This window comes from Microcaecilia unicolor, chromosome 11, assembly GCF_901765095.1.
Source record: "Microcaecilia unicolor chromosome 11, aMicUni1.1, whole genome shotgun sequence".
In the NCBI taxonomy this organism is placed as follows: Eukaryota; Metazoa; Chordata; class Amphibia; order Gymnophiona; family Siphonopidae; genus Microcaecilia; species Microcaecilia unicolor.
In genome coordinates, this window is record NC_044041.1 from 133,144,569 (window position 1) to 133,163,642 (window position 19,074).

General features: G+C 45.1%; 1 protein-coding gene across 3 annotated transcripts in view; it reads right to left on the reverse strand.

The window, feature by feature from the left end:
- EIF1AD (eukaryotic translation initiation factor 1A domain containing) overlaps positions 1 to 19,074 on the reverse strand; it is a 140,895-nt gene that overhangs the window by 28,359 nt on the left and 93,462 nt on the right. For all 3 annotated transcript variants that reach the window (XM_030219219.1, XM_030219218.1, XM_030219220.1), the window contains exons 3-4: positions 11,175 to 11,283; positions 10,944 to 11,052 (exon numbers count right to left, since the gene is read on the reverse strand). In XM_030219219.1, coding sequence (XP_030075079.1) covers positions 10,944 to 11,052; positions 11,175 to 11,283 — 218 coding nt within the window. The remainder of the gene's footprint in view (positions 1 to 10,943; positions 11,053 to 11,174; positions 11,284 to 19,074) is intronic.

Below are 19,074 nucleotides of genomic sequence, written 5' to 3' on the forward strand. Positions count from 1 at the left end.
GTAATACAATGAACAATGCATTGAAATAATCAATATATGAGATCACCATACTATTTCAGCAAGCGTTCAACATTACTACTACTACTTATCATTTCTATAGCGCTACTAGACATACGCAGCGCTGTACACTTGAACATGAAGAGACAGCCCCTGCTCGACAGAGCTTACAATCTAATTAGGACAGACAGGACAAACAAGAGATAAGGGAATATTAAAGTGAGGATGATAACATAAGGGTTCTGAACAAGTGAATAAGTCTTAAATGCAACGCTTGAATTTCCCTCAGAGCTGTAACAGATTGGGAGGATTTATGTCTTGCTGACAGAAGAGACAACTGCGCTAAGCACTTCCCAACCTCTGCCCTTTGCTGTCTAGCCCGATAACTAGCCTTCTGCAGGAAATAGCCCCTGGTAACCACCTTTAGCGCATCCCAAACCACCCCCAATGTTGGGCCTGAATCTACATTTAATTCCAAATAGTCTTTCAAGATCTGTCTATAACCATTAATAATGTCAAGCTCCTGCAATAATGTTGTGTTCAAGGACCATCGCCACTCTTTCTCCTCCCCCCCAAGCGAGGGAATACTGACCCAAACCGGCGCATGATCCGACAGGGTTGGTATCCCAATTTCTGATTTCCATCCGGCATGGGTCAAGGCTACATCAACGAAAATATAATCAATTCGAGAATACGTATCGTGAGCATGGGAATAAAACGAATAATCTCTGACCCTCGGATGAGAAACTCGCCAAACACCTAAATATACCCAAATCTCTAGCAAACCTATTCAAAGCATTAGAAACCAATACATGGTTCCCAGAAGACAGACCCGATCTATCCAAGTCCGGATGTTGCGTAGCATTAAAGTCTCCCCCCACTATTAACTTTCCTGGAGAACAAGAAAGCAAAAGTCCCACCAGTGTGGATAAAAACTTATGTTGCGCTTCATTTGGCGCATACACCGACCCCAGTGTAACAGGCAAACCTCCTATAGACACATTCAAAAGCAAAAGTCTCCCCTCTCTATCCCGCTTCACCTTCTTCACCTGAAATTGTAGTGAAGAATGCAAAGCAATAGCTACCCCCCGTTTCTTAGAGCCATCTAAAGCAGATGCACAGAAAATGTGGGGATACTGAGGATGACATAAAAAAATGTCATGATCTTGTCTCAAATGTGTTTCCTGGAGAAATACTACTTGAGGCTTAAAATGTGTCAACTCTTTAAACAGCTTCTGGCGCTTCTGTGGAGAGTTCAGACCTTTTACATTATATGACAAAAATTTGAGATCAGTAGTCATACCCAATTTTTAATTGACATCGTACAATAAAGCCACACTCCTGGGAGCCCCCCCCCCAACACCTACCATGACCTCTAAACCCCCCCTACCCCTCTGAAAAACCCCCAAACTCCTCCCTTCCCCCCCCTACCCCCTCTTCACTCATACCCCCACCAGACAGCACTCTTAGGCCCTGAATGGGAAAACAGGAAAATCCCCCCTAAGGCTAAATAGACCCCCCTCTCGACTAACATTAACCCCTACCACAATTCCCCGCACACTTTTATTGTATCAGCAAATATAACATCTAACCACATATCTGACCCCACACAATCCACCCCACCCCCCAAAAACATGTCTCCAATCTGATGAATCATTAACAATTCTTAGGTCCCATATCTCTAAAGTTATTAGAACAAGTAATGCATGAAACTAAAGAGAGAAATAGACAAACAAAGTCAAATGCGATCACTCTGCTTCTTGGCTGTCGGACTGACCCGCTTCCATTTCTGCAACTGCACTTTCGTGGCGGGAGCCAATACACCCGGCGGACCCGCCACCGGAGTCAAACCTGCTTCATGTAAGAATCTCCAGGACTCTGCCATCTTACAAAATCGCACCTGCTTTCCGTTAAGTGAAAACCCCAACACAAAGGGAAACAACCATCGATAAGAAATCTTCTCCTTCAACAGTATCTCCAGTACCGGCTCATCGCTCTCCTCTGCGTCAGGGTAAACAGCGTTATATCCTGGTAAACCGCCACCCGCGCTCCATTGTAATCCACAGCTGGGGATTGTTGCGCTTTAAGCTACAACTGTTCTTTAAAAGCAAAAGATGTAAAGCACACAATTATATCTCGTGGGTGATTCTCTCTGGTTTTGCCAAGTGCTCTATGCGCACGATCAATCCCCACAGATTCCAGGTCTAGCGAATCCCCCATAATTTTCATGCATAGTGTGTGAACCACTGCAGGGACGTCCTCCATGTTGTTGTTTTCCGGCACCCCTCGAAACCGGAGATTATGCCTTCTACTCCGGTTTTCCAAATCATCAATTTTATATTCCATATCATCCGATCGCTCCAACAGCTGTTTCAAACTAGTGTCCACCCCAGCAAATCTCTCCTCCTGTTCATCTACTCGCTCTTCAAGTGACTCGACCCGACCTCCCAATTCCCGGAGATCGAGACTTATGGCATCCACGTGTTCCAAAATCTCAAGCTTAGATGCTTTTATCTCAGAGCAGATATCTTCCAAGCATTTAGCAAGCTCCTTCGGGAAGCTCTTCTTGGGAGTCGGACGCCTTGTCTCCAACTGTGAAGAAGCCGACTCTGAGCCCGATGATCGACCCGCCACTGGTGACACGTGCCTCGCGAGGTCCCGTGCCAACTTCCACGCCGAACGCTCTCCCTCCCGATGCGAGGGTCCAGAATTCTTACTCATGGCGATCACCAACTCAGAACCGATATTTGTATGTATCCTGAGAACTGCACAGGTCCCGATGTCGGCAGATTTCGCAAATTACACGCGGGGAAGTGTAGGAGCCAAAAGCTCAGGCAGCCATTCAGCCTCGTGACCTCACTTCCCTTCCCTGCAACCCTTTTGTAATTCAATTTGTGTTTGATATCTGTCTCTCAAGGTTTTTATGTTATTGTACACAGCTCCCCTTCCCCACTTAATTTTATTTTGGTAAACTGTTTATATTTTCTTTGTTATATTTGTGGTATATCAAACAAACTGAACCTGAAACTGTAAAACCATCTTTTTTTTTCTTTTTTTAGTTAGCTTAATTTCCTAAGCAAGGAAATAAAGCTAAATCAGGCAAACCCAACCAATCTTGTTTGCCTGGAGTTAAAGGAGTAATGCCCCAGCCCCTGCTCCGCAGGTGGGATGGGGAGGGGCACACAAAAAGAAGGGCAGAAAGGGAGGTATGGGGACCTGCATCCCAGGACCCCATAGGACTGAGCCCTGTGCTTCACCAAGTGATTGCTTGAGGGCAACAACTTAGGGCAGTGGAGCTGTGCTCCGTGCTCCATCTGGTACAGTCCATGGATCCAGGATCCTGGGAGTCAGCCATTAGGTATGACTAAACTGCGCAGCACTGGCCTGCACTGCTAGACATTAAGCCAAGGACTAGGGGCACCAGCCTGAACAACTTACCATTTACTAGAGGTACATAAGTACATAAGTAATGCCACACTGGGAAAAGACCAAGGGTCCATCGAGCCCAGCATCCTGTCCACGACAGCGGCCAATCCAGGCCAAGGGCACCTGGCGAGCTTCCCAAACGTACAAACATTCTATACATGTTATTCCTGGAAATGTGGATTTTTCCCAAGTCCATTTAGTAGTGGTTTATGGACTTGTCCTTTAGGAAACCGTCTAAACCCTTTCTAAACTCTGCTAAGCTAACCGCCTTCACCACGTTCTCCGGCAACGAATTCCAGAGTTTAATTATGGTAGAGAAATACTGGCATTTCCCAATGAGCACAAGCTCTTCTTTATACTGGTAATGCCACTGGAGGAGGTCAGTTTCTCTACCTCCATCTGCAGGCAGGAGAGGATTAACACCAACTTGTCCAAAATAGTACACGCAGATGCTAAGTAAACTGCACTTAGTCATAAATTCTATAGCTGGAGATCTCACGATGCTGTAAGCTGAGAGGAAGCCTTGGGCTGAAGCTCCAGGACCCTCACCCCTGATTGCCTCAATATCGGTGACCAACAAGACCGGGCAAATCACCTTTTTGCTTGTAAGCATAAAAAATATATGGACTCACCCGGACCGATGGCGAACAAAGCAGTCAAAAAAGAGAAAAACAAAACCGGGAGCGAAAACAAGATGGCGGACAGTGAGATGGAAACCGAAGCGGGGTTCACAGAGGCGCAATTAGCGCAAATCACGGCAGCGATTACAAAAGCGCTTGCCCCCCCGATGGGACACTCTCTCACAAAAACTAGACAGCTATGCAGCAGGGCTGGACGGACTGCAAACGTGAATGGGAGATGTAGAAACCCGGTTAACAGCACTAGAAGGTGACATGCGCTCACAAGCCCCAGAGGTAACTCCAGTAGAGAAGCAAATCACTGAAATGTCTGATAAACTCGAAGACCTTGAGAATCGCTCAAGGCGAAACAACATAAGAATAGTTGGGCTAGAAGATATGGGAACAATACAACACTTGGTCCGCAACAGCAGCGCAGTAACAGAGACTTCAGGACTGTTAAAGGGACAATGGGGGGGAGGGGAGAGGGGAGGGGGGGATCTACAGGAGGTAGTTATGATAGGACCACTTACTGTAATATGCAACTGTTCTTCAAGATATCCTGTTATATGACAGAAAAGTCTTAAATTTTGTTTTGTATGGTTCTGAAAATTATATAAATAAAAAACTAAAAAAAAAAAAGAATAGTTGGGCTAGCAGAGAGTATACCGGAGACTAACCTAACAGAGTGGATTGAACAATGGCTGATGAAAGAACTGGCACTGTCTGATTCGAGAGGACCATTGGTAGTAGAGAGGGCCCATCGTGTAGGCCGGAAAATGGAGGATAGTAACAGGCCACGTGTGGTGATCGCATGGATATTTAACTACAAGCACAAGCAAGAGATCATGCAGGGATTCAAACTGAAGAGCGACTCTTTGACTCATGAAAAAAAAAAAGAATATTAGTATTTCAAGATTTCTCTCAGTCTGTGCAGGAACGGAGGAGACAGTTTCATCCTTTATGTACAACAATGATCACCAAGAAGATAAAATTTATGCTAACATACCCAGCACGCCTGTGGATATTCCATCAGGATAAATGGCACCACTTTGATAAAGTACAAGCAGCCAGAACATTTTTGAACGCCCAAGGATTATTGGCGGGCGAATGAAGAGTGGGCAGTCAGAGAGTGGCACAAGCGGTTTGGTGGTTAACTGTTAAAAACCTTAGAGGTGAGAGGAAGTTTCATGTTCGGGGGGGGGGGGGGGGGGCAAAGGGGATTGAGGGTCCCTGGCGTCATAAGAGATCTCATAAGAGGATAGTCTGGAAGGCCAAAGGGGGTTCAAGAGGAGGGTAGAGGGGGGAGGGAGGGTAGGGTCAGTCAAAACAAATAGGCACGAAGCTTCTAGATAGCAAAAGATACAAGAAATAGGCGGGAAGGACACCAGGACAGCAGTGGGAAGGAAGAGGGTAAGGAGGGCAGACAAGACACATAGAGGAAAGCTCGCACAAGTATACCATCTATAGACCGGTTATGCCCATTAGAGTAGCAACATGGAATGTAGGAGGAATAACATCCCCCATAAAGAGATCAAAAATTCTAACAGCCCTCAGAAGGCATACAATAGACATTGCATGTCTACAAGAAACGAGACTGACAGAACAAGAACATAAGCTAAAAAGGCAATGGGTAGAGGAGGTATATGCAGCGTCGCCCACGGGGAGGAGGGGGGTAGCGGTATTGGTGAGGAGAGGAGTACCATGCAAAATGACACTAATAGAGAGAGGGGAAAATGGCAACTATATTTTGCTTAAAGTGTGGCTACAAGGGGTGGAGTTTCATTTGCTGGCCCTTTATGGGCCCAATGTACCAGATGTGAAGTTTTTCAAATATTTGATGAAAAGATGTATGGCAGTAAAGGATAGTGGGCTGATGGTCCTGGGAGATTTTAATTTGATCGCAGACTGTAGTATAGATTGCTCACAACAAACTTCATTGCATTATCAGGGATATAGATCAGACACATGGCAGATGTTCTCCTCAACACTGGGCTTGGTGGATGTGTGGAGGGTCTTGCATCCGGGAGAACGAGACTACACACATCGCTCCCGGGCCCATGGCACGCAAGGTAAAATTATGTATCATACCTGATAATTTTCTTTCCATTAATCATAGCAGATCAATCCATAGACTGGTGGGTTGTGTCCATCTACCAGCAGGTGGAGATAGAGAGCAATCTTTTGCCTCCCTATATGTGGTCATGTGCTGCCAGAAACTCCTCAGTATGTCGATATCAAAGCTCCATCCGCAGGACTCAGCACTTAGAGAATTACACCCACAAAGGGACACTCTGCCCAGCTCACCACCGCCGAAGCGGGGAAGGGGAATCTGTCCAGCTCATCCCCACGAAGTGGGGGAGGGACACCACACCCGCCGATGCGGGGGGGATCTGGCTTATCCTGCTACCGCAACTGCGGAAGGAGCTGGCTTACCCAAACACCGCCGAAGCGGGAGGGATACAAAGCTACCCTACTGCCACACGAAGTGGGAGGGAGCGCCGGCATAATTTAGTTATCAATCCAGCCACCGCCGAAACGGGGGGAGAGGAAGCAGCAGCTCACTGTAACACAAAATCATCTCAACTCAAGGAAAATCCAATTGGAAGAACTTGAACACGAAGTCCTCCTGAACCGGAACTGAAGATTAAACTTGAACCTGAAATATAACCAGAACAAAAACAATACAGATGTCTGGGCGGGGCTATGGATTGATCTGCTATGATTAATGGAAAGAAAATTATCAGGTATAATACATAATTTTACCTTCCATTTCATCAAGCAGATCAATCCATAGACTGGTGGGATGTACCAAAGCAGTACTCACCCAGACCACACACCTGCTGAGATAGAGAACTTACTGGGGAGTTTCCGGCAGCACATGACCACATATAGGGAGGCAAAAGATTGCTCTCTATCTCCACCTGCTGGTAGATGGACACAACCCACCAGTCTATGGATTGATCTGCTTGATGAAATGGAAGCACGTCTAGACTATGTGCTAACGGGTTGGTCTTTGTTCGCACTTATAACAGCAGTGCACATAGGCCCTGAAGAAGTTTCAGACCATGCCCTGGTGTGGGCTGACCTGGAGATGGCAAGGGATTTAGAGAAAGGAGGCCCGGGCTGGCGATACCCAACATACTTAGCTAGAGAACCCCACTTCCTCCAGCATATGCAAACTAAATGGAAGGAATATAGAGAGAATAATGCAGAACACATAGACCAGCCAAAATGTTCTGGGCAACCTCACAAATTGTAATGAGAGGAGAAATTATTGCTTATGAGAGCAGAAGGAAGAAACACTTGGCGAGAAGTATTTTACAACTAGAGGACCAAGTGAAAATAGCAAAAGCGGAGTATAGTCAGTACCCCTCTGGACAATCACTAGAAAAATTAAAAGCCGCCCAGGTGGCTCTCAACACCCTGATACATGAAAAAGAGACACATTCCATGATCTATCAGAAATATAAATTGCAGAGATATGGGAATAGGTCGGGAAAGATGATGGCAAGACTGATCAAAGGATGGGGAGGGTCCAGAGCCATAGAATCACTCAGGACAGCTAAGGGAGAGATAGTTACTGAGCAGAAAAAAATCACAGACTTATTCACAGACTATTTCACCTCTCTATATAAAAATGAGGAAGAGAAGCGGAGTACACAGGCAGAAATAAACACATACTTAGAGCGGGCTGGACTCCCTAAGTTGACTGAACAAGAATTGGAATCCCTGAACGCCCCAATACAGCTAACAGAACTACAAACAGCAATTAAAAAATTAAAACCACACTCAGCCCCAGGACCAGATGGGTACATGGGAGAATATTATAAGACCCTGTCGGTGGAAGCGATGGGAGTGTTGCTGGCCTACTATGAAGAGGTGGTAGAGACCGGTTCATTCCCATTGCACACGAACACAGCGCTGATAACACTGATCCCAAAGCCAGGGAAACCCAGAGAACAGGTGACGTCATACAGGCCTATCTTATTAATAAATGTAGAGGTCAAACTATTGGCTAAAATGTTGGCAGAGAGAATGGCCTTAACTTTAACTTGGTTGGTGACCCCAGAGCAGGTGGGATTTGTGAAGGGAAGGCAATCCTCATATAATGTCAGACGATTGTTGCTGGCGATGGCTTACTGTCAGGTGAAGAAGGAACCTGCCCTGGTAGTGAGCTTAGACGCTGAGAAGGCATTTGACAGAGTCGCCTGGCCATACCTCTTCCAAGTATTGGAATACATGGGGTACCGAGGATGGAGCTTGGAGGTAGTAAGGACACTCTATAGAGACCCCTTAGCAGCGCTGTTAGTGAACGGAACGAGGGGCCCTGTGTTCCAGATAGCTAAAGGCACAAGGCAGGGTTGCCCGTTGTCACCCATTCTATTCACCCTAGCCTTGGAGCCCCTGCTACGCACCATAATGTTGAGAAATGAGGTGAAGGGAGTGACAATGGGAACAGAAAAGGTCAAAATTTTAGCATATGCAGATGATTTACTCTTGGTGTTACAATACCCTGCCCGCTCTCTTCAAAACATGTTGAATTGCATAGAGACTTATGGACAATTTTCAGGCTTTAAACTGAACTATAGCAAGTCTCAGGTGTTGCCAGTGCAGCCCTCTGTGAAGGGAACATAGCGTGGACCCTTTCCCCTAAAATGGGCTACAGACTCTCTCAGGTATCTGGGGGTGCATATAACAGCAGACTTGGGGAAATTATATGAAAGGAATGTGAAGACCCTGATGTCGGATACAAAGCTAAAATTGGAGGCCTGGGGGACATTACCGATTTCATTGTTGGGGAGAATAGCACTGTACAACATGTTTATCACACCCAAATGACTATATATCTTCCAAACGATGCCTCTGTACCTAACTAAAGCGGACGAAAGACAACAGAATAGACTGTTAAACGCGTTTCTATGGAAAGGGAGAAAAGCTCGCTTGTCAATGTTGATGATGAACACCCCGGTTGAATATGGAGGACTGGGTTTGCTGAGTTTACGTCATGTAACAGTTGCAAGTGGAATGAGGCACATTAATGATTGGCACCGGCAAACTTCAGACTACTCCAATACAAGTTTGGAACTGCAGATGTAACCACATGTGAATCCTGGATGCCTACTGCACCTTACTAGTAGCTTGATCCCTATGGAATTACAAATGACAAATATTGTACCAACGGCAAAAGCAACATGGTGCTGGATATGCAGGCTGCATAATTTCTCATCACGGGTGACTCCCTTTCTAACAATATGTGGCAACCCAGAGTTTCCTGCAGGTAATATATATCCAGCTTTTGAGCGGTGGAGGAGACAAGGCCTCACATATCTCATGCATGTGGTATCCGACGAAGGGAAAATAAAACCATCTGCAGAACTGCAAACAGAGTACAATATCCCCAGGAGAGACCTTTGGCATTATTGGCAGTTGGCACATTATGTCAGGAGCCTCCTGTGGACGTCCTTGACAGAGGATGTGAGGGAGGAACTCTCAGCAGCATACTCTTTTGAAGCACAGCAGAAAGTACCACTAACCTTCCATCACCAACATATAAGAGATACAGCCTCAGAATTGGATTACAAAAACTTAGCAGAATGCTGGACAATGGATCTTCACACGCTAGTTACAGCAGACCAGTTGAAGACATTTATTCTGAACATATGTAAAAGATTAAAATTTGCAGGACATTGGGAGCTTTGGTATAAATTTGCGCTGCGTATGTACATTTCTCCTCGCAGAGCGTTTCACATGAGAATATCATCATAGGGAGAATGCCCCAAGTGTGGACAGAAAGGTGTGATGCTGGGCCATATATTTTGGAGATGTGCAAAGATAAGGAGACTCTGGAGGACCGTACTGTCACAGGTTTCCGCTTGGTGGGGAACCAGGTGGTATTATGATGTACTTCTTCTATTTGGTCAACCTAGACTAGAACCTTCGGCTCCAAAAGGCTATAAGAACTTTGCAAACAAGGCGACTTTGGCAGTGATGCAAACATTGCTAGCCGGGTGGACGACACGAAGCAGTCCAACAATTCAGCAATGGCGAGCAAAGCTGATAATCATGATGCGAATAGAGTGTATGGACATATGAGACTTGACCTCGGACAGGGGGGTAGAGTTTCAACACTGTTGGGGGCCTTTCTGGAATATGATGTCTCCAGGTGCAAGAAGCAGACTCTTAAACATTTGACTGTCCCTAATAGAGGAAGGGGAGGGGGTAAGGGGGGGGAAGGGGAAAGACAGAACAGTTGGTTATATTGGATGAATGTACATAGTTTGTGATACAAAGAAATGAGACTACTGAAATAATGTACATTGTTTAATGTTCTGAATAAAAATGATATAAACATAAATTCTATAGCCTTAGCAAGAAAATCCTTTAGCATATAACTGCTAGCGGTTTTGTGGATGTCGGAGATGCATAGGCAGGTCAGGGGCATGCCCAACACTTACTCACAGTTTCGCACGCAACTAAAACATTTAGTTGCAGACATTTACACCAACTATTGACATGGTGTAAGTGGCTGCACCTAAATGTTGGCGGGTAAATACTGTCATACGCTAGTTTCTATCAAGGCAATTATGCACATAATGCTAACATAGAATTCACACTTAGTGCGCAGCAACCCAGTACCTAATTTTAGGAAACCTGTACTGAATTACTCCCTAAACAACTTGCCATAAAACAGCAGGGAGTATGCAGGACTGAGCATTTCTGAAATACATTCTGCAATGAGACCAGGACTACGTGAAAGGTCTGTGTGTTCCTGTAATATATCCTACTACAGAACAGCAGGGAGATGCAAAGCCCCTACACATTTGAAGCTCAAAGTCAAGCCAAGCCATATATAAACCCCTTTCTGTACACTTATTGAGGGTGGAGGATGGAAATGCTTACCACAGTCCCACTTTCTTCAGATAGCAAATGTGATCTTTGTACAATATGCAGGCAATTTCTGCCTTTACCTTCTCCCCTTCCTTGATAGGGTCCACGATAAGGAAATCTCCTGGAACACAAGACAAAACCATGCTATCTGGATTAGTACACTTTAAAAGTCATACTCTTCAACCTTCCTTGTACTCTCAGTTGAATGCCAACCTGCATCCAGAGTGAAGAGCAGCTGCTCACCTCTTTTTATCCAAATATTCTTTCTGAACTTGGTAGGCATGCTGACTAAAAACTTCTGCCCTTCATCAGTTTCTACTTCATGGAGGTTGTTCCCAGGGCTTCCAAGAACCTGAAAGAGACAGCAGAAAGATACAGGCACAAAGTCCCATCTTAATAAAAGCTGTTCCCTTCTCATACTACTAGATACAAATTCAAGAATACAGATGACAGACCAGACTGCCAAATCAGGAGTTAAATGCTGTGCATTGCCACATGACAGGGCCCTGTTTAATCCCCAACTTGGATACGAGATACCTGATAAGATGTGCATTTTCATTTTGTTTCATAGTAGAACATGCTACTTCATATTGTGTGCATTAGTTTTAGTACACACTATTTCTCTAAGGACAAGCAGGATGCAGATGTCCTCACATGTAGGTGACATCATCTGATGGAGCCCTGCACAGGAACAACTCTCCAGATTTACTGAAGCCTTTGAAAAAGGACCTCGTCAATCACCATATTTCCATGGAACTTAAAAATCATTGTTTCTTGTGCTTGCACTTAACGAAATATATTTGACACACTTTTCCTAAGATTTTTCACTTAATAGCATATAAGTCCTGTTATTGTGGTGTCTCTTTCCCATTAGCACCTTAGTACGGTTTTCAGGCATTTTAAGTTTCCTTTATTTTTTTTCAGCAACTCAATTGTGGCAACAGTAGGCCTTGTGCACCTGGTCCTGTACTTTTTCATCACTGAGTTGTTTTAATTTTGCTGTGGTTATTATTCTGGACATGTCTCAGAAAAAAGTTCCCAGCCACTTTAAAAAGTGTTTCCAAAGCAGCAGGACAACATCTTCAATGGATATCAAACTGTGGAACTGAATTATGATCTCTCTCATTGTACTTTTTGTTCACAGATGTTAAAGAGAGGAATCCATAGTCATAAAAAACAGTGCAAATGAATATTTGAAACCGATATGTCCTGTCCATTGACATTGGAAGCATTGGTCTCCATGGCTCCCAGAACTACACTGAACACAGGGGATGGAGTGATATTGAGTGTCTCTATCATCTTCAATTTCAAGTATCAACAGAGGCCATCAGGATCAGTCATCATCCAATCTTCTTCCAAGGAAGAGGAAGGGTTCGTCTGTGTCCTCATCAGCACTGAGGGGCAAGAATACCAGTGATTGGGCATTTTTCTTTAGATATGTTGATAAAGGTTTCACTTTTTTTTTTAAACAATGTTTATTGACCTTCAGGAACACTACAACAATGAAGCAACACAAACTATATAAAACAGGCATGAATGAATTCATAACACTCTGCACCAGTCACCAAATCTGCCCAACAGTCAAATCACACCCCCCGCACACACACGCACTCTGTCTGTAGCGTGTGTCTGGTAGCGCTATATAAATGCTATTAGTAGTAGTAGTAGTAGTAGTAGTAGTAGTAGCAGACTCTAAAATACCACAAGAGGGGAGGTAAATAAGTGCTCAATAAAACAAACAGTACCATCTCGGAAGCATTTTCCCCTTTATCCACCCTCCCTCTATCTCCCCAGCACCCCCCCTCCCCCCAAGGCTCCAGCATCCCCAACAACCCTTACCCTCTTCGTCCATCAAACCACTGCTAAATATTTTTGCCATAACTTCCAGTAATTCTATTTCCATAGCTGCTGATCAGTCTTCACCCCCTGCAATTCCCACTTAATCTCCTACCACACTTGCAGTTTTGGTGCAACATCATTCATCCATACTCTCAGGACACCCTGCTTGGCCAGTAACAGTGCAATGGAGATGAACTTGCATTGTTCTGGGGATAAATCCTCCCCCTCTCCCCTCAGCAAACCACCGTGAGCATAGTATAGGACCAATGCACCGTGTGGGGGAGAATGGAGGACAACACCCCCAACACCTCATTCCAACCAGCATGTGCATTAACGTACTCTTCATGCATTTACACTTCACACATTCCACATTTGGCTACTAACCAACCCTCACTGTCTGACATTGAGTCATATGTCCTATGCAGATTTTTAAGTTGCATTTCCTGGAGCTGGGCATTGCGGGAGCAGCAAGCTACATTTGTAAAACTCTCCTGTAAAGATTGGGCTGCAAACGGCTCCCCCAGATCAAGGACCAATTGAGCGGCCAAGGATGTCAAAAAGGTCTCCAGTCATTCCTCTCATGCCACTTTGTAACAAATGGAAACAGAGTTCATGGAGGAGGGCAAACCCAAGAAGAATTCATCCACCTTCAAGAAATATCCCCACCCCGAGGTTGCAGCCACATCATGCTCTGACAGTAGTGACTTAGCTGAAGGTATGTCAAAAACGGTTGTTTTGGGGCCCCCACCTTCTTTTGAGTTCTGGGAACATAGGAAAGGTGTTGAAACCCGCTTCCAGACAATGGCCCAAACAATATTCCGTCCTGTAATAATCTAGGAGAGCAGATGCCCCACCCACCCCTCGGGGAAATTCAGGGTTATTGTGTAGAAAGGTAAATGCCCAGTTGTGGACCCCCCCCCCCCCCCCCCCACCTCCAAGCATTGCGAAGAGCTTCTAACCATGGTGCAAATACTCCCCCCCCCCCCCCCAATGCCATCACTGTAATGAAGATGTAAGCAATAGCCTCGTAAGGGGAAATCCAGCTGTCCATGAGGCTTAAAAGGGGCATATCGTGAACCTCTAGTGTAAAGTTCGTGTACCTACCATAAGAGGATGGCAACATTATAAAGATATAGATCAGGGAGGCCGAGACCTCCCCTGTCCCTAAACTTCAGCATCCAGAAACTGATCTGTGCCCTCCGGATAAAGGAATCAATGGCAGAGTGGTAGAACTGTTCCTCTTTTTTTCTGGATCCAACGGGTACAGAAGCTTGGGGAGCATAACCATCTTGACTAGAGCCGTCCTATCAAACAAGGATAAGGGCAACTCAGCCCATCTAGAGCACAACTCCCAAATCCCCACCAATTTGTCAACTATGTTCCTTTGATAAACCTGTGTCCAGTCTGCACTGAGGATAATTCCTAAATGCTTTAACTTGCCCTTGGCCCAGCGCAACGGAAAGGCAGAGAGCATCAAGGACATAGAAGTGCTCAATACTGACTGCTCCTCTGATTTTATACAAAGGCCAGAGGAGCAGTCAAATTGTTGGATGAGAGAAATAATCTTCGGAAACATCACTGAGGCCCTGCCAATGAAGAGCAGCACATCATCTGCAAACATGGTGATTCTACATTCTATCCCTCCCACCTTCAACCCATAGTTGTCTGGGGACCCTTGTATCTTAACCATCAGAGGTTCCAAAGAAAGAATAAAAAGAAGGGGCAACAAAAAGCAGAACTGCTGGTGCAACTCTGCAGCAGAAAGTTGTCTGTCTGATGCTTAATGACCAACAACTGTGCAGTAGGAACCTGATACAGATTAGCCACCCACTGTTGAAAAGAGCCAGATACCAAATTGATGCAGAACCCAAAAGAGATAGTCCTATGTAACCTTATCAAAGGCTTTTTCCCCCCAAGTCTAGACCAGCAAGGATGTCATCACTCACTCATCCACGCCCCTCCCACAATGCTGCCAGTGCTTTCAGGATATTGGACGATGCAAAACATCCTGGGACAAAGCCCACTTGGTCAGTGTGTATCAGACACAGCATCACCGTGCTCAGGAGGCAAGTTAGCACTACTATAATGAGTTTCATATCTTGATTCAAGTGCGATATGGGTCTATATGAACCAACTAGCTCAGGATACCTGCCACGCCTGGGGAAGACCTCAACATGTGCATGACACTGTTCACGAAGTAGGTGCCTGCCACTCTAAAATTCTGCACACATAGCTGCCAACATCGGGCCCACCTGAAACAGCAAGATTTTATAAAATTCAGGGCCTATCCCATCAGGACCTTGCGCTTTATCCAACTGAAGAGCCCCAACAGCCTGTTGAAGCTCCTTCACCTCAACAGGGGCATTAAGCATGTCTAATTGAGCAGGGGTGACCTAGGGAAGCTCGAGAGAGTGGAAAAAGTCATCCCTCACAGAGACATCAAAAGGACCTTTACTATATAGATCTCAGTAGAAGGCCACAAATTACTCCTGAAAGTCCTTTTCCTGTGTGTAAAGACTGCCTGCTGTCCCCTTGACCCGTAACTTCCTTTCTGGTTTAACCATATTAGCCAAGAGCTTCCCAGCCTTGTTTCCCGAATAATATAGCTTATACTTATTATTAATAGAGCTGAAAAATGAACTTGTGGAGCTAATGGTAGTAATATGCAATTTATCCCTAAAAACAGGTGTGGTACCGGAAGATTGGAGGGTGGCCAATGTAACGCCGATTTTTAAAAAGGGTTCCAGAGGCGATCCGGGAAATTATAGACCGGTGAGTCTGACGTCGGTGCCGGGAAAAATGGTGGAGGCTATTATTAAGAATAAAATTACAGAGCACATACAAAAGCATGGGCTACTGAGACAAAGTCAGCACGGTTTTAGTGAAGGGAAGTCTTGCCTCACAAATCTACTGCATTTTTTTCGAGGGGGTGAACAAACATGTGGGCAAAGGGGAGCCAGTGGATATTGTATATCTAGATTTTCAGAAGGCGTTTGACAAAGTGCCGCATGAAAGACTCGAAAGGAAACTGGAGAGTCATGGGATCGGAGGCAGTGTATTATTATGGATTAAGAGCTGGTTAAAGGATAGGAAGCAGAGAGTAGGGTTAAATGGCCATTATTCTCAATGGAGAAGGGTGGTTAGTGGGGTCCCTCAGGGGTCTGTGCTGAGACCGCTGCTTTTTAACATATTTATAAATCACCTCGCGATGGGAGTAACTAGTGAGGTAATTAAATTCGCAGATGACACAAAATTATCCAGGGTCATCTCGTCGCGGGAGGAGTGTGAAAAATTACAAGAAGACCTCGTGAGACTGGGGGATTGGGTGTCCAAATGGCAGATGAAGTTCAACATTGACAAGTGCAAAGTGATGCATGTGGGAAGGAGGAACCCGAATTACAGCTATGTTACACAAGGTTCCGCGTTAGGAGTTACGGACCGAGAAAGGGATCTGGGAGTCATCGTGGATAGGACGTTGAAATTGTCAGCTCAATGTGCTGCGGTGGCTAAGAAGGAGAACAGAATGTTGAGTATTATTAGAAAAGGGATGGAAACCAAGCATGAGGATGTTATAATGCCGTTATATCGCTCCATGGTACGACCGCACCTGGAGTATTGTGTTCAGTTCTGGTCGCCTCATCTCAAAAAAGATATAAAGGAATTGGAGAAGGTGCAGAGAAGGGCGACAAAAATGATAAAAGGGATGGGACGACTACCCTATGAGGAGAGGTTAAGACGGCTAGGACTCTTTAGCCTGGAGAGAAGGCGGCTGAGAGGTGATATGATAGAGGTTTACAAAATAATGAGCGGGATAGAGCAGACAGATGTGAAGCGCTTGTTTACGCTTTCTAACAATAATAGAACCAGGGGACACAAGATGAAATTAGAATGTGGTAGGTTTAAAACAAATTGGAGAAAGTTTTTCTTTACTCAGCGTGTAGTTAGACTCTGGAATTCATTGCCGGAGAAAGTAGTGATGCAGCTGGCCTTGCTGAGTTTAAAGGGGGTCTGGACAGATTTCTGAAGGAAAAGTCCATTGATCTGTCACAGAGTGCTGGGCTTGATGGACCTTTGGTCTTTTCCCAGCGTGGCAGTGCTTATGTGCTTAAGTACTTATAAATATCAATATGGGGCATGGCTTTAGCAGACAATAAAGCATCAATCTGCTTCCAAAGGGTCCAATATTTATAAATGTCATCTGAGTACTGTGTTGTCATGCAACTCTGTTGTCAAATGTGCAGCTGAGAGGTAAGAGACACCAGTTCAGCATTCTGCTGCTTACACTCGCGCATTGTGTATGCAAAGATTTTACCCCTCAAAAAGGCCTTCACCGCTTCCCAATATGTGGAATGTGACACATCAGCTAAATATTTGGTATCTATATAGCGAATAGACAACACAAATTGACTCCATGCACTACCTCAACCACTGGGAGGCCAGATGCAGAAGCGTACTAAACGAAATAGCACCCTTAGAGACAAGAACATCAAAAAGACCATGGTTCAATGACGAACTAAAAAAATTCAAAACACAATCCAGAAAACTTGAATGAGCATGGAAAAACACAAAAAATGAAAATACACTCAATGCATGGAAACAAACACACAGAAAATACAAATATGCAATCAGACAGACCAAAAGGTCCTACTACAAGACTAAACTTGGACCGGATAACAAAGATCTTAAGAAATTATTCCAACTCGTAAATAAGTTACTAGACACCACCCCGATCACTACATCCATCCCACCCGCAGACAAACTGGCTACCTACTTCAAGGACAAAATAACAAAACTACGCAGCACTCTTCCCCACCACAACACTGACATTGAAAACTTCTTCGACGACCTAGACCCAAACCCGGGTGGATACCCAGCCGACCGAATTTGATCTACATTCAATCTACTCACCACTGAATCAGTCACACAAGCGACTCACAGATTCGACAACACCAATTGCAAACTGGACACATGTCCCAGTCATCTACTTAAATCCGCTCCAAACCGATTCATAGAAGACCTCACACTCCACCTAAACTTCACACTACAACACGGTCTCTTCCCCGAGGAATATGGTAACATACTACATACCCCAATACCAAAAGACACTAAGAAAAAGACAAACGGCCTCATCAACTACCGCCCAATTGCGTCCATCTCTCTAGTAGTAAAACTGTTGGAGAGTTTGGTAACCAAACAGCTTACGGAATACCTGGACAAGCACTCAATACTACACGACTCACAATCAGGATTCCGCTCGCACCATAGTACTGAAACTGTCCTAGTCACTCTCCTGGCCAAATTCAAACAAGAAATAGCCATAGGTAGAAGTATACCTCTCCTTCAATTTGACGTGGTAAACCATAATATACTACTAAGACTATATATACTACTATATAATATACTACTAAGACCTTCTAGCCTTAGCTAGAAGGTTGTTAGGCTGTATAGAGAGAGGTGTGACCAGCAGAAGAAAGGGGGTGTTGATGCCCCTGTATAAATCGTTGGTGAGGCCCCACCTGGAGTATTGTGTTCAGTTTTGGAGGCCGTATCTTGCTAAGAATGTAAAAAGAATTGAAGCGGTGCAAAGAAAAGCTACGAGAATGGTATGGGATTTGCGTTACAAGACGTATGAGGAGAGACTTGCTGACCTGAACATGTATACTCTGGAGGAAAGGAGAAACAGGGGTGATATGATACAGATGTTCAAATATTTGAAAGGTATTAATCCGCAAACGAACCTTTTCCAGAGATGCAAAGGCGTTAGAACGAGAGGACATGAAATGAGATTGAAGGGGGGCAGACTCAAGAAAAATGTCAGGAAGTATTTTTTCACAGAGAGAGTAGTGGATGCTTGGAATGCCCTCCCGCAGGAAGTGGTGGAAATGAAAACGGTAACAGAATTCAAACATGCGTGGGATAAACATAAAGGAATCCTGTTCAGAAGGAATGGATCCTAAGGAGCTTAGCCGAGATTGGGTGGCAGAGCCGGTGGCAGGAGGCGGGGATGGTGCTAGGCGGACTTATACGGTCTGTGCCAAAGCCGGTGGTGGGAGGCGGGACTGGTGGTTGGGAGGTGGGGATGGTGCTGGGCAGACTTATACGGTCTGTGCCAGAACCGGTGGTAGGAGTAGGGGCTGGTGGTTGGGAGGCTAGGATAGTGCTGGGCAGACTTGCACGGTCTGTGCCCTGAAAAGGACAGGTACAAATCAAGGTAAGGTATACACAAAAAGTAGCACATATGAGTTTATCTTGTTGGGCAGACTGGATGGACCGTGCAGGTCTTTTTCTGCCGTCATCTACTATG